The sequence below is a fragment of the Cebus imitator genome, unplaced genomic scaffold, assembly GCF_001604975.1.
Source record: "Cebus imitator isolate Cc_AM_T3 unplaced genomic scaffold, Cebus_imitator-1.0 Scaffold71, whole genome shotgun sequence".
NCBI classification, from domain to species: Eukaryota; Metazoa; Chordata; class Mammalia; order Primates; family Cebidae; genus Cebus; species Cebus imitator.
The window spans coordinates 220,716-235,110 of record NW_016107386.1 but is presented as its reverse complement, the minus strand read 5'-3'; the positions used below and the strand labels follow the sequence as shown (position 1 = coordinate 235,110).

The 14,395-nt window shown below is 49.7% G+C and overlaps 1 protein-coding gene across 3 annotated transcripts in view; it reads right to left on the bottom strand.

Moving 5' to 3' along the window:
• The window catches only part of SH3PXD2A (SH3 and PX domains 2A), a 253,525-nt gene that overhangs the window by 195,643 nt on the left and 43,487 nt on the right, over window positions 1-14,395 (bottom strand). For all 3 annotated transcript variants that reach the window (XM_017531126.2, XM_017531128.2, XM_017531127.2), the window contains exon 2: window positions 1,894-1,974. In XM_017531126.2, coding sequence (XP_017386615.1) covers window positions 1,894-1,974 — 81 coding nt within the window. The remainder of the gene's footprint in view (window positions 1-1,893; window positions 1,975-14,395) is intronic.

Here is a 14,395-nt window from a genome sequence, read left to right as displayed (position 1 = left end):
CACAGGGCGCCCAAGATGACCTCTTCAAGATGACTGACAACCAAAGACCCACCAAGAAAGGAGTGGGCCCCGGCTGTGAGGGCAGAAGGGGGTGTCTCTCTGCATTTTTATTGGCCTAAACCAAGCTCACAGCCCTGAGGAGAAATCTGGAACATCTTGGCTTGGCCTAGAAGGGTTGCTGCTCATCTCATACTGATTGTCTCTTCTCTGGTGCTTGCCTGTGATCCACAGAGGCGAGCTCCCTAGCGGCCATGTCTGTGCTAAGAGGCCCTTGACGCCCGGCCATACTGATTGGTCCAGAGAGGGCACCTGACCCAAGCTGGACCAATCAGAACCTCCCTGGGATTTTTCAACGTGGAAGTGGGAAAGAGTCAATCTCTCCTCCGTTGGGAGCCAAAAGCTGTAAAATCCTAGAGCTGTTGACAGCCATGTTCCTCGGGGTGTGAGGTAACAGAAGCCCAGGGCGGCACCAGAGGGAAGCAGAGACAAGACAGGGGGAGAGAAGATCCTGGTTTCAGGTTGTAAGGTCTGACCACACCGTGGACTGCATGGCGAACCCCCTGAAACGCACGTACACCTCTGGAGGGCCTTCTGAAATTAGAAACGTGAAATGGCTGTAAGACCACGGAAAGAGGAAGAAATGATCAACCCCTGTGGCGGCTACTTAACTCTGAGACATTCTCGATTGCTTCTTATTCCAGCCCCAAATGACAAGGCCATTGGACTTTGTAACTGACCTTGGCCAACCTGGTGACGCCACATCCTACGACCCCCTCCCAGCTTGGCCAACTCGGTGACTCCACACCCTACAACGCCCTCCCAGCTTGCAAAAAAAAACCCTAAACTGTAACTTTCCACTGCCCACCCCAAACCTATAAAACCAACTCCCGTCCCACTGCCCTTCGCTGATTCCATTTTCGGCCTCAGCTCAACGGCACCCAGGTGAATAAACAGCCTTGCTGTCGCACAAAGCCTGTTTAGGGGTTCTCTTCATTCCGCGTGCGCGTTTTAACACAGGTATTCCTGTAGGCGTCTGCCTCACTGCCCTTCTCGCTATGTGGTTGGCTGCACAAGCTTCCCTGGTCCCTCCTCCAATCAAGTCTCCTTTGTGTCTAAGTCAGTGCCAGTGTAAAACTATCACTTGCAACCCAAAGAGGCCTAACTAAATTAGCTGGCACCAAGGGGGTGTCTACAGGGGTAGCTGTGGGACTCACGCCACACTACCATCCCCCTTGTGAACGTGCCTATGTGTCTTAGAGACACACACCCACCACGTACATGTACAAACTGGGTGGCAAGTGCCTCATTCGGTCAGACAGACACCGTGATATGTATGCCTAGTTTGTACCTGTAGTTCAAAAAATTGCTTATTTTCTGTCTCAGTCTTCCCTGTGTGTTTGCTTTTCTTTGCCTGCAATGATGTGGTGGCTTCTGTCTCACCCTGGATGTTTACAGACACGTGCCTACTCAGGTACCCAGCACCTTGCCATCCTCCCACCATCTCCCGCCATCCTCCCGCCATCCTCCCACCATCCTCCCGCCATCTCCCGCCATCTCCCGCCATCCTCCCGCCATCTCCCACTATCTCCCACCATCTCCCACTATCTCCCACCATCCTCCCGCCATCCTCCCACCATCCTCCTGCCTCTCCACCACTGTTTCCTACCCCGTAGGCAAGGGAGGGTGACAAAGCGTGATTGTTAAGACCATCAGAGGAGGCCAAGATTGAGACAAGCCCAGCTCTACCTTCGAGTCTCCCTCTTCTATCCCTCTGCTCCCACCTGGACTCTGACCCTGATAGGTCTGTTGGGGGCTTCCTGGATAAGCGAGGGTAAGAGAGAGGCCAGCCCACCAGAGAGACTCGGGCCACTGTCAGAGCTCCAACCAACTCACCTGCAGGTCAAAGAACTTGCTGTACCTCCGGTAGATGGTCTGGGAGGTGGAGTCAGACCAGGTCACATTGATGATGTATACCTGTGGGAAAAAGGTAACAGCAGGTGAACAAGGCTGGGTTTCAGGCTGTGCCAGGCATCATGTAACATGACTGCAGGTGTTCCATATGGCCAGGACCACTCTTTTCTCACTCATTTGTCCCTCGGGCCTAGCACAGCATCAGCTACCATGTGGATGCTACAGTATATGTCTAAACACACACACACATATACATACACACACACACACACACACACACACACACACACACCCTAGAGGGATATTTCATCAAATGCCAACAATGATTATCTTAGGAAGGTAGGATCAGAGCAAGTGGTTTTAATTTCCTTCTTTTTATTTGTATATTTTTTATACAATAAACATAAAATTTAGGTCATTACATTTTTGTTTGTATGTTTTTGAGACAGAGTCTCATTCTGTCGCCCAGGCTGGAGTGCAGCGGCATGATCTCGGCTCACCACAACCTCCAGCTTCCCGGTTCAAGTGATTCTCCTGCCTCAGCCTCCCAAGTAGCTGGGATTACAGATGCCTGCCACCATGCCCGACTAGTTCTTGTATTTTTAGTAGAGACAGGGTTTCACCATGCTGGCCAGGCTGGTCTCAAACTCCTAACCTCAAGTGATCCACCTGCCTCAGCCTCCCAAAGTGCTGGGATTACAGGCATGAGCCACAGCACCTGACCTTTTTAGATGGCTAATTTTCACTGGTTTGCAAACTTTAGAGTAAATGAGATTCTACGAGAGGCCTTCCAAAATTGCAGGTGGACCCCACTCTCTGAAATTCTGCAGACCTGGGTTTTGAGGGCCTGGACATTTACACTTTTAACAAATCCCGGGTTATTTTACTGCAGTGGATCCTCAGAACTGACTCTGAAAAGCCCTTTGGGCGACCAGAAGCACTCAGAGATGTGTGGCTCATCTCAGCATCCCTGTCTTTGCTCAGTGCCTGGCACAGAGCAGGTGCTCAGAAAACACTTTGCTATGTTGAACAAACACACTGGTCTTCTGGATGAGAAACGGATTTGAAGAAGAGGTATTAGCATGTGGGAGATTGGAAAACTTTTCTCTTGGGAGCCTCACAATGAAGTCATTTTGGGGCCAGGCTGTCACCCCGGTTCCCAAGTCTCCATCAGGCTCTTCAGGAGCTCATGCCACTCTGGAAGGCTGAACTGGGTCAGGAATCCCTGGAGAAGGGGGGAAAGCCACCCCCCCGACCCCTGCCCTGGGCAGAAGTAAGGCAGAGGCCACACACACGAGGCCTCTGCCTTACTTCCGCCCTCAGGAGAGCGGCAGTGGCTGGGGGTCCTCAATAGTGGTTCCCAGGCCAGGGTGCCCTTTAGGATCAGCTGGAGGTAGGGGCAGCTTCCTAAAAATGCAGATTCCTGTGCCTCAGCCTAGTCACTATCTCCAGTAGGTCCACGGGGTTGGGGCTGGGGGACTCTACCAGTAAGAACAAAATAGCCAGTGAGGCCAGGGATCTGGGCCATGATGAGAAGGAACGTCAGCAAGGAGAAGTGGCATTGAGACACCTTGCCATCAGACTGGCCGACTTCCCAGATGCCTGGAACAGGGTTTGCAGCCAGCACAGTGAGGCTTTATGCTTGGCTGCTCAGGTAACACACAAGAAAATGAGCTGAATCCAGTCTCTTCTCCCTGCCTAGCTCTATGACACAGAGGCAGCCTCGGGCCATAGGGAATTTTTTCTGAAACGTATCCAAGGAGAGGGCCATAAAGCCAAAGCAAACAGGCCTGAGTGCTGCCACTCAGAGATGGGGCATTTATGACATGACCCTGAGACAGCAGGCCACAGGTGAAAGGCCACCCCATCTTCATCAGCTCAAAACAGACTGTTGGCTGCTCTTAGAATAAATGGGGGTACGCTTTGCTATATGTCATCTATAAATAGATATCACATGATACATCGTAAAACCATTTTGTAACTTAATGTTACCTAATGTTTAGGCAACTAAATGTTACTAGATGCCACATCTATGGGGCAGAGGTCATCCAAGAAAGATGGCCGTACAGCATAAAGCATCTATATGCATTAGCTTATTTAATCTTCAGCCCCATGAGGTAGCTACCATTGTTATTCCCATATTGTACAAGAAGAAGGTGAGGCTCAGAGAAGCTAAGTAACTTGCCTGAGGTTACACAGCTAATAAGTTACAGAGCAAAAGACTTGAACCTAGGTCTAGCTGAGTTCTAATACATATGCTCTTAACCTCACTAGACTATTTCCCTGTGTGTAAATTTATCTAAATGGAACTACTTTGATCAGGACTGAATGGCATTATAAACCAAAAAGTATCTGGAACAATCTTCAATCAATTTAGAAAGTGTATTTTGCCAAGGTGAAGGGCACACCTGTGATACAGCTTCAGGAGGTCCTGAGGATATGTGCCCAAGGGGGCCGGGGTACAGCCTGCTTTATATGTTTTAGGGAAATACAATTCATCAATAAATACATATAAAATGTATATTCTTCCATCTGGAAGGGTGAGACAACTCAAAGTGGGGGACGAGGGGCTTCCAGGTCGTAGGTGGATTTAAACATACTCTGATTGGTAATAGGTGAAAGAGTTACTATCACTAGAAAGGAGTGTCTGGGTTAAGATAAGGGTTTGTGGAGACCAAGGTTTTATCATGCAGGTGAAGCTTCCAGGCAGCAGGCTTTAGAGAGAACAGATTGTGTTTCTTATCAGACCTAAGGTCTGCATTGATATTGATGCTGGAGAGTACAATGAAGCATGTCTGATCCCCACAAAAACCTGTCATCATGGCCCCAATCAGTCTTTCGGGTTCAATTTTAGGCGGCCCCGGGCCGAGGAGGGAGTGCATTTAAATGGTTGCAGGGGGCCTTCAAATTTTATTTTTGGTTGATACTATCTTTTTAAGTAAAGCAGAGCCCTTGCTGAGGGAGGGCACCCAGAGGAGCATTCGGGAGCAAAGGTGACTCCAAGAGCCTGAGACCTAGAAGACACAGAACTGGGGGCCCAGACACAAGCAAACGATTAGGAATGCTACAAAATCAAACCGATGCCGAGGACCCCCTCAAACTCAATGCTGTGGGATTTTCCTGGGGTTATAACCTACCCCATCCCCACTCCCACATGGATCTCCCCTTCCTACAGGTCTCGGGGCAGGAGCAGAGGCTGACCCCGCAGTTCTGGTCTCCCTGACCTCTGCCCCAGCAGCTAAATGTGAGGAGGCCGAAAGTGGCCTATCTGACCCTGGAGAGGGGGCTGCACTCGCCTGCAGGACATTAGATATCAGCCTTTCTCCAGAACCAACCAAGCAGAGCCGAGGGGAAGGGCTTAATTGAGGCTTAACACACATCCCCCATCCTACTAGCAATTAGGCTTTCCTTTACCTCCCAGAGAGAATGAATCACAGGCTCACAGCCCCTGGCAGCTGGGAGGGTCCAGGGAGGCCTCTCCTTTAGCAGAGGAGAAACCCAGGGGCCAGCGTAGTGATTTGCCAAGGATGGTGCATAGCCAGGTAGGAAGCAGCAGACTCTGGAGTCAGCCACACGTGGGTGCAGCACCCTCCCATCACCCTTCTTAGCGGCTGCAAGACCCCAGCCCAGCCACTCAGGCCTTCAGACCCTTCCTCTATACAAAGGACACAACCTTCAGGGCTGCCAGGACTGATGCAAACACAGTTCTCGCCGGAGTGTGCTGACACCCATTGGTGACAAAGCTGGTACAGAAACCCAGATGTCCCACTTCCCAGCCTAGCCTGGGACTACTCCACATGTGACCAGGGCATGGCCCCCTCGGAAAAGTCCTTTGCCCTCTACTCCTCAGAAATGTTGAAAATTAGCAGGGCACGGTACTCCGGAAGGCTGAGGCAAGAGGATTGCTTGAGCCCAAGAGTTTGAGACCAGCCTGGACAACATAGTGAGACTCTGTCTCTATTTTAAAAATAAAAGTTGAAAATTCACAGGAAGTCATCTCTGCTTAACCCTTGGCCTAAACCCACATTAAAGGTATACCCTGCTGGAGAACCAGCCAGAGGGAAGAGCTGACAGAGAGCTGTTCCTGTGGCCCTTGTCAGCCGCGGCCACCCGGCGAGGATATAGCCATGCTGCCCCCCAAAAGCAGTTCTTTCCTTGTTTGGCAAAGGATTGTTCCTGCTAATATCTTGCACCCCACTTTCTATGCCCTGAGCAGCCATGAATGTGACTCATGTGAAGGGTAGGGAAGCGAGCCCCCATTCCCAGGTTCTCCCAAACTTCGGGAATTAACCAGAGGCCCCCAGCCTACCCCCCTGGACAGAGCCTAAATCTTGGGTTGAAGAAATGGCAAGAGACCTCCCTGGAGATAAGCCCAGAGATATGAGGACAATCTCCAGACCCCTCTCTCTCTCATCTGCTTTCTTCCAAACCTCGGACATCTGAGATGATCACTCCAGACGGGTGATGGACACACAGAATCCCACCCCAGCCTATGCCTAGCTCCTTACCCCAACACCAGAGCTTCTTAAGTCTCCCTGGGCTGGCTTTGCCAGCACTGGAAACTTCAGAGAGAAACTGCAGAGAAAAAACAGGTGACAGGGAAGGGGGAGAGGTCATCCAAGAAAGCTAGCTCAGTTTACAAGCCTATGTCAGGGGCCCATACAGACTCTCCTCCAGCCTCAGGAGCAGTCAAGATAACATTACCGGCAGCTGCGTCTCAAGAAAGGTTTGGCAATTAAACATCATGCTTCCAAACCCTTTACTTGGGGTTATGTTTCATGGGTGGAGTTTCTCTTCTTTCTGGATTTTAAAAACCCAAGGATTCTATTTCCCCTGTCTCCAGCCATTTCAGACAGATGGTAGGCATTTATGAAGGCTGGCTAGAGACTAACAACTGCTTCCAGCTCCCCACTAGGTCAGCCCAGACTGAGGAGATGCAGGGGCTCAGGCCCTCCCACCATGCTCACCCTTGATGGAGGAGTGGAATCATCACCACGGACACCGCGTGGGAACTCTCGCTGCACACCCGGCGCGACGCTCTAGCCCAGCCAGCCCCACCCATCTGGAGGTCATCTTGGGCTGCTTTCTCTCTGCTTAGCTCACAAGGCCCAGCAATGTCTGATGCTTCCAAAATCGCCTTCCCAGTGGATGCTTCTATCCTCTATTAGCCTTGCTCCTTTCAACAAGAAAATGACTTGATGCAAACCAGACTCTGAGTGCAGCTCCAGAGCGCTGAGAATGAAGCCCAGCTGATTCCTGTGGAGGGATGGCCATGATCTGATCCCAGCTGGGACCAATTAGCAACTGCAAATGTACAGCCCAACCATTCCTAGAAGGCCTAGGCCCCGCCTTGTGTTTAATTAGAAAGTGCTGGCCAGGCGCGGTGGCTCACACCTGTAATCCAGCACTTTGGGAGGCTGAGGTGGGCGGATCACAAGGTCAAGAGATCGAGACCATCCTGGCCAACATGGTGAAACCCCATCTCTACTAAAAATACAAAAATTAACTCGGCGTGGTGGTGTGCACTTGTAGTCCCAGCTACTCTGGAGGCTGAGACAGGAGACTCGCTTAAATCTAGGACACGGAGGTTGCGGTGAGGGGAGATCATGCCACTGCACTCCAGCCTGGTGACAGAGTGAAACTCTGTCTCAAAAAAACAAAACAAAACAAGAAAGTGCTGGAAAGTAACTGTTGCCCCCTTGGCTACAAAACGTACAGTGAGAGCAAGGAGTTAGGGACTATGGAGGGACTTGCATGTCTCCGTGGTACTGTGGTTCTATTTACTGAGGAAGGCTTACTTTCCCTGAACCCCTACCAGCTGCCCCTGGCCCCAGGCCCCAGGCCAAATAGAAACTCAATGGCAATCTTCCTTCACCTGCTTACAAGGCCGTGGGGCTGGGACCAGCTGGCTACCCTAGGGCCATTGCATACAGGTGGGGAAGTTGCTCACTGCCCAGTGGTTCCCTAGTCAAGTGGACAACTAGGTGTGAAATCTAACCTATACTTCATACCCCAAACTGTGCACCCTGGCTCAGGACTGCAGCCACGCCGAGAAAAACATGCCTTATTCTCATGTACACACGCTTTATTCCCTTGGATGGGCCGTCACTGCTCTCGAGGGTCCTTGCGGTCATACGATCTCTTCAGGACCCCCAGCTCTTTAACTTATCCAAATCCTCAGAGTCTGGGGATGCAGGGATAGCTAACATCTGGGACTGACTGCTAAAGCATATGGTCCTAGAAATCAACATGAACATGACTGAACAGCCAGGAAAAGGGAGTTCACGTCTGGGGATATGATCACTATTCTGGCTTCCTGGTGGAGTTCATCATGTCAGGCTCTTACCCAAGAAGATGATGCCAGCCCGTCTAAGGTACTAATAAGCTCTCACCTTCCATTCAAAGCGCCCCATGTACAAGGTTCTATCATGGGGGGGGTGGTAAGAACAGGGCACATATGCTCCAAATTAGTCCAGGCTGGTCCCCTAGATGTAGAGCACCCAGCAGGGCAGAGGACTCCAGGGCTGCTGCTCCCCGTGTGAGTGGCCAGTGCCCCATCTCCTCCCTGCTGTGGCCCACTATACCCCACAGGGAAGCAGTAAAGACCCTGGTGTTTAAGACCTCTCTTTTTTTTTTTTTTTGAGACAGGGTCTAGCTCTGTCACCCAGGCTGGAGTGCAGTGGTGTGATCTCAGCTCACTGCAACCTCCACCTCTCGGGTTCAAGTGATTCTCCTGCTTCAGCCTCCCGAGTGCTGGGATTACAGGCGCGTGCCATCACATCTGGTTAAGTTTTGTATTTTTATTTTATTTTTTGAGACAGAGTTTCACTCATGTTACCCAGGCTGGAGTGCAATGGCGCGATCTCGGCTCACCGCAACCTCCGCCTCCTGGGTTCAGGCAATTCTCCTGCCTCAGCCTCCTGAGTAGCTGGGATTACAGGCACGCGCCACCATGCCCAGCTAATGTTTTGTATTTTTAGTAGAGACGGGGTTTCACCATGTTGACCAGGATGGTCTCGATCTCTTGACCTCGTGATCCACCCGCCTCGGCCTCCCAAAGTGCTGGGATTACGGGCTTGAGACACCGCGCCCGGCCAAGTTTTGTATTTTTAATAGAGACAGGGTTTCACCATGTTGGCCAGGCTGGTTTGTAACTCCTTGCCTCAAGTGATCCACCTACCTCAGCCTCCCAAAGTGCTGGCATTACAGGTGTGAGCCACCGCACCCAGCCTAAAGAGCCCTCTTGACATGGCTGCACCAAATAAAAATCACCTCAGAGTTCCAACATCTGATCCGGGCCCCACTAGCCTAGCCAGTCTGTGACCATCCCTTGTGGTGCTCATAGTATGCTTTCCATGATTAGTCAATTATTCTAATTGTTTGCTAACTGTTAGCTCAGCACATGCAGCTTGACACACGCTGTGTCAGTCTCTGTTTAACGCAAGTGAGTCTATCTCCCTCCCAGGTCTCCCTATCAGCAGAAACTAGCTTACCCCGAGGCCCACTAGGCCTGCCAGTCTGCCGGACACATTGAGATAATGACTGGCTGATCTACTGCCAGTCAAATTCACTGGCTCTGAAATGCCAAAAAGGTGGCTAGTAGCAACACTTGGAGACTGCCCCCATTCCCAGAAGCAAATCCCTGGTGGCCTAGGAGCAGAATACAAACACATCTTTGCCAACCCAAAACCCTGCCAGCAAAATCAAGTTCAACAGCCTGTGGCCACTTGGCTAAGGCTTCTGAGCTCAGCCTGCGAATGATGAGGACCTTCAGGGTAGGGCCCTATTAAAATTCCAACCCCTCCTCTAGAGTGCATGTTCATTCTTAGGGTCGGGGGATGGGGGGAGGTGATGCTGCAGATCTGGGGAACAGCCACCACTTAGAAGCCTGGATGTGGCGGAGGGTGACCTCCATGGTAACACACACTCACAGGCTGACTAATGACCAGGCAGCAGGACTTTTCTAGTCCTCTGACCATCTGACACCAGGACTTTGTATTCAGAAGCAGTCACAGTAAATGCAGCAGAAGAGAACCCCAGAAGGGGTCTGGGAGTTGGAGGGGGTATAATGTGCTGGGAGAAGGCGCCTCCCAGAACCACACATCCACAGTTGCCTCCAAAACACAGAAGCTTCCCCTGCAGACCTGGGCCAGATGGACCTTCTCTGGGTTTTCTAAAAGAGTTTCTAAAAGAGACTCGGAGGAGGGGACAATGGCAGATGCCTCTACAGTATGGAGCATCATTTGAGTGTGTAGCAGGTACCCATCACACCCAGTGCCTGTCTTTGTTTGCAGGAATCATGGGTCTCCTTCTTTCATTCATTCATTCGAGAGAGAGAGAGTCTCACTTTGTCACCCAGGCTGGAGTCCAGTGTCGCCATCTCAGCTCACTGCAACCTCCACCTCCTGGGTTCAAGCAATTTTCCAGCCTCAGCCTCTGCAGCAGCTGGGATTACAAGCATGTGTCACCACACCAGGCTTTTTCTTTTTTTTCTTTTTTTGCATTTTAGTAGAGACGGAGTTTCACCATGTTAACCAAGCTGGTCTTGAACTCCTGATCTCAGGTGATAGGCCTGCCTAAGCCTCCCAAAGTGCTGGGATTACAGGCATGAGCCACCTCATCCGGCCCCACTATTTATTTAAATGGGAGGGTAATGAGTAGGTGAGAGGGTCGGGAAGAAGCCTCCCTACCGCTGGAGCATCTATTTATTACCTTGCAGAATGAAGATCACGGTAGTTATCTTTGGGAGACTATAATGAGGATTCAAGGAGCTGACCTTGTGTCTCCTTATTAGAATGGAAGCCTCCTGAAGGTGGATCTTGGCGTCCTAGTGCCCAACGCTGCACTTGACATCTAAGGGATGCTCTCTTGCTATTCCTTTCATCAGGGAAAGAACAAAGTAACCAACAAATACCCAGAGAGTGCTGACCTCGCACCTGGTTTAGTGCTAACCTAAAGAGAAGATGAGGCAAAGCATCCAACCTCCAGGCCTTACAGCCTAGCAGGGGCAGCAGGACTCACACTGACAACTCACAGCAGGAAAACTGCAAGATGAGTAATGGAGTGCCACGGAGCGGACCTCAGAAGGGACTGGGGGCTGTCGTGGCTTCACAGAGGAGGAAGATGACTTGAAATTCAAATCTATCCACTTGATGGATTTAAGTTTTAATCCACACAGGTCCCTGTTGAGTGAGTAAGGGTTTCCTCAGCTGCAAAGTGTGGTTTATAATGGCAGCGTCCCGGTATATGTGATGATACGCAGGGGGCACTCGGCACAGGGCCTGGCAATGTGGAAAGTGGCCCAATGACTGTGGGCTATTTAGACACCCAGGAAGTGAATGGACTTCTTCCCATTTGCCGTGAAACTTGGATCATGACACTATGACTAGAAATAGGAGGGGAGTAGGAAGTAGGGAACAGGGACACACACACACACACACACACACACACACAGCAGTGGTGGTACCACTACTAATACCAAGGCAGCCTGGGAGAGCAGAGGAGCAAAAAATAGCTCTGCTGCCCAGTGCTGGGACAACAATGACGGTCCCCAGGAGCTCCCGCTGAAAGGATGAATGTGCTGTGGCTGGCCCCTCTGGGGCTGGATGCTTTTTCTTTTCTTCATGTTTCCTGGAGGGGAAATGAGTGTATAAACTAGGAACTCCCAGGATTCACAATCCTACATGGACCTTTCAAAACTTAGGCAGCTACAGCTCTGTCCTTACAGCCCTCAGATTAAGAAGAAAACCAGCCTGAAGAGTCGGCTCTGCCAAACCTTCTTCCACGCACAAACAACGGGATTGATGGATCGAGAATAACAGAAACACAAATGGCCATGCCAATGTATTGAGTACTGACTACGTTCCAGGCATTGCTAAGCACTTTGTTCAAATTATATCACTTACTCTTTACAATAATCCTACAAGAAAAGTGTTGTTATTGTCTCCAGTTCATAAATGAAGAAACCAGGGCCCAGAGAGGTCAGTGGTCTACGAGAGGTCATCATATCTGTAGCAAGTAATGAAGCTCAGATTCAAATGCAGCCCTTCCCTCTACAGCCTGAACGCTTGGTCCTCTTAAATAATGACAGCAGACTGCCTGGAACAAGACAGAGTCCCTGCCACAAGATTTGCCTTGGTGGTTCAGCTAGCTCTGTCAATTGGTGACAGTGACGATGCTCTATCTGTCAACACTGAGGCAGGTGGCTAGGGATCCCTGTGTGGGGATCAGCACTCTATTTTGCATAGTTTAAAATCAATCAGTTCGGTTTCATAAAAAGTTATTATTCTCTCTGAGCCTCCGTTCCCCATCCATAAAATGGCGTTAACAAAACCTGCCTCGAAGTGAAGATTAATGAGAACACAAAACCACCACGGTGCCCGCGACACTGTAGGTGCTTAGTAAATGTGACTTCCCTTCCCCTGCAAAGTGCCCGCCACAGTCTTTTGCACTCTATGAATTTTAGTCTCATCCCCTAGAAGATTCTAGGGCACCAGTAAGTGTTGGGCCTAGAAAGGAACCCACTTTGCAATCACAGATTCTGGGCATGTCCCCACTGGGACGTTCTCCAGAGTACCAGAGAGCATGTGCTAGGATCTTTGTATATTCCTCCTTCCAACCCTGCCACCACCCTCTGGTCCCAAGCCAGCTGGGCAGAGCAAACAATGGCTGACCACCTCGGGCCAGCAGGCACTCCAATGGAGAGGCCCAGCAGTGGGCAGTAGACATCTTGGGTAATGCCTAGGAGCCCAGAGAGAGCGATGGTGTGCCTAGGCTAGGGGCATGAGGCTCATCTTGCAATGGAAATTAGGGAGAAAAGCTCAATGCTCATGGACATTCAGGAGCTAGAGTCCTGGAAATTAAACAAATGTGTCCTCTCCTGAATCATCAAAAGAATTACACTCCTGAGCTTCCAAAGGGCTTGGAAACAACCCAGTGGGTCTAGGAAAGAGTCAGAAAAGGGGATCCTCATTCCACACACTCCCAAATCAATGACGGAGCCAGGCCTACTGATCCTGACACACGCATCCTGCAAACGTGCCCCACTCCATTGTCACACCCTGGAGAGAATGGCAAAGGTTAACACACACAGCTTGGTTTCCTCTTCCTGGGAAACACAGTAGCCAGGGGCCAGCAGCCACCTCCACACACAGCCTGCAGGGGAAATGACCCCTGGGCTTCCTCCCCACCATCTGACATACTCACACCTTCCTCTCCGCTTTGCTCAGCAAAACTCAACTTGTGACACAGGCAAATCACTGTCATTAGGAATTTCATTGCTTGAGAGAGACCAGAACAATCTTTTTGGAGAGCTTTGTGGCAATTTCTATCGTCAAATTTATATTGCCTTTGAGTTAGCAATTTGACTGCTAAGAATTTATTCATGCAATTGTGTGTACACATGTGTGTGTATATATGTGTGTGTGTGTGTGTGTGTATGTATATAAAGATAAGGAGTATTGAATGTCTATTGATTAAAAAAAGTTCAAATAAATTATGGTTCATATACTTACTAAAGATAAGGTGGACTTTTCTATATCATTATGGGAAAAGGTCTATAGTATTTTGAGAAAAGAAAAAAGATCACAAACTATGTATACCATACGACTACATCTATCTGGACTGTATAGGGGGAGGTTTGCATATGTGTATGTCTATGTACATTCAAAAGAAAAAATACAACAAACTGATAATCATGGTTATCTGCAGGGAATGAAAGAGAAGAGAAACGGGAATGGTTTTGATTTCTACTTTATAGATTTCTTTTTTTCTTTTTCTTTTTAGAGACAGAGTCGTGCTCTGTTGCCCAGGCTGGAGTGCAGTGACATGATCATAGCTCAGTGCAGCCTTGACCTCCCGGGCTCAAGCAGTCCTCCTGCCTCAGCCTCCCCAGTAGCTGGGACTATCGGCATGTGCCACCATGCTTGGATAATTCATAAATTTTTTTGTAGAGAAGGGGTCTTGTTATGTTGCTCAGGCTGATCTCAAACTTTGAGCCTCAAGTGATCCTCCCGCCTCAGCCTCCCAAAGTGCTGGGATTACAGGTGTGAGCCACCATGCCTGGCCAACATTTCTATATTATTTCATTTCTTTTGAACATGTATAGCTTTCATAATTCCATCTTAGAAAGTAACTGAGTCCTCTGAGACAGTCTTCTGGCTCATGCCAGCTCCTGCATGTTGTGCTGACATCCAGCACTTGCTCATTCTTGCGGGGCTATAGGGAATTTCAGGCTCAATGCTGAGCTCTTGAAACCAAGGTCTACAACCCTGGCTGCACATTACAGTCACCTGGGGTGCTTTAAAAAACACTACAGGACTTAAATCAGAATCTTGGAAGGTAGGTAGTAGATAGTTTTAAGAGCTCCCCAGGTGAATCTATGGGTTGTTCCAGGGTTGAGAACCACTAACCTAAACTAACATCAAAAAGACCACTGAACTAGCTTAAAAAAAAAAAAAAAAAAACTATCCTTTTAATAGAAAGC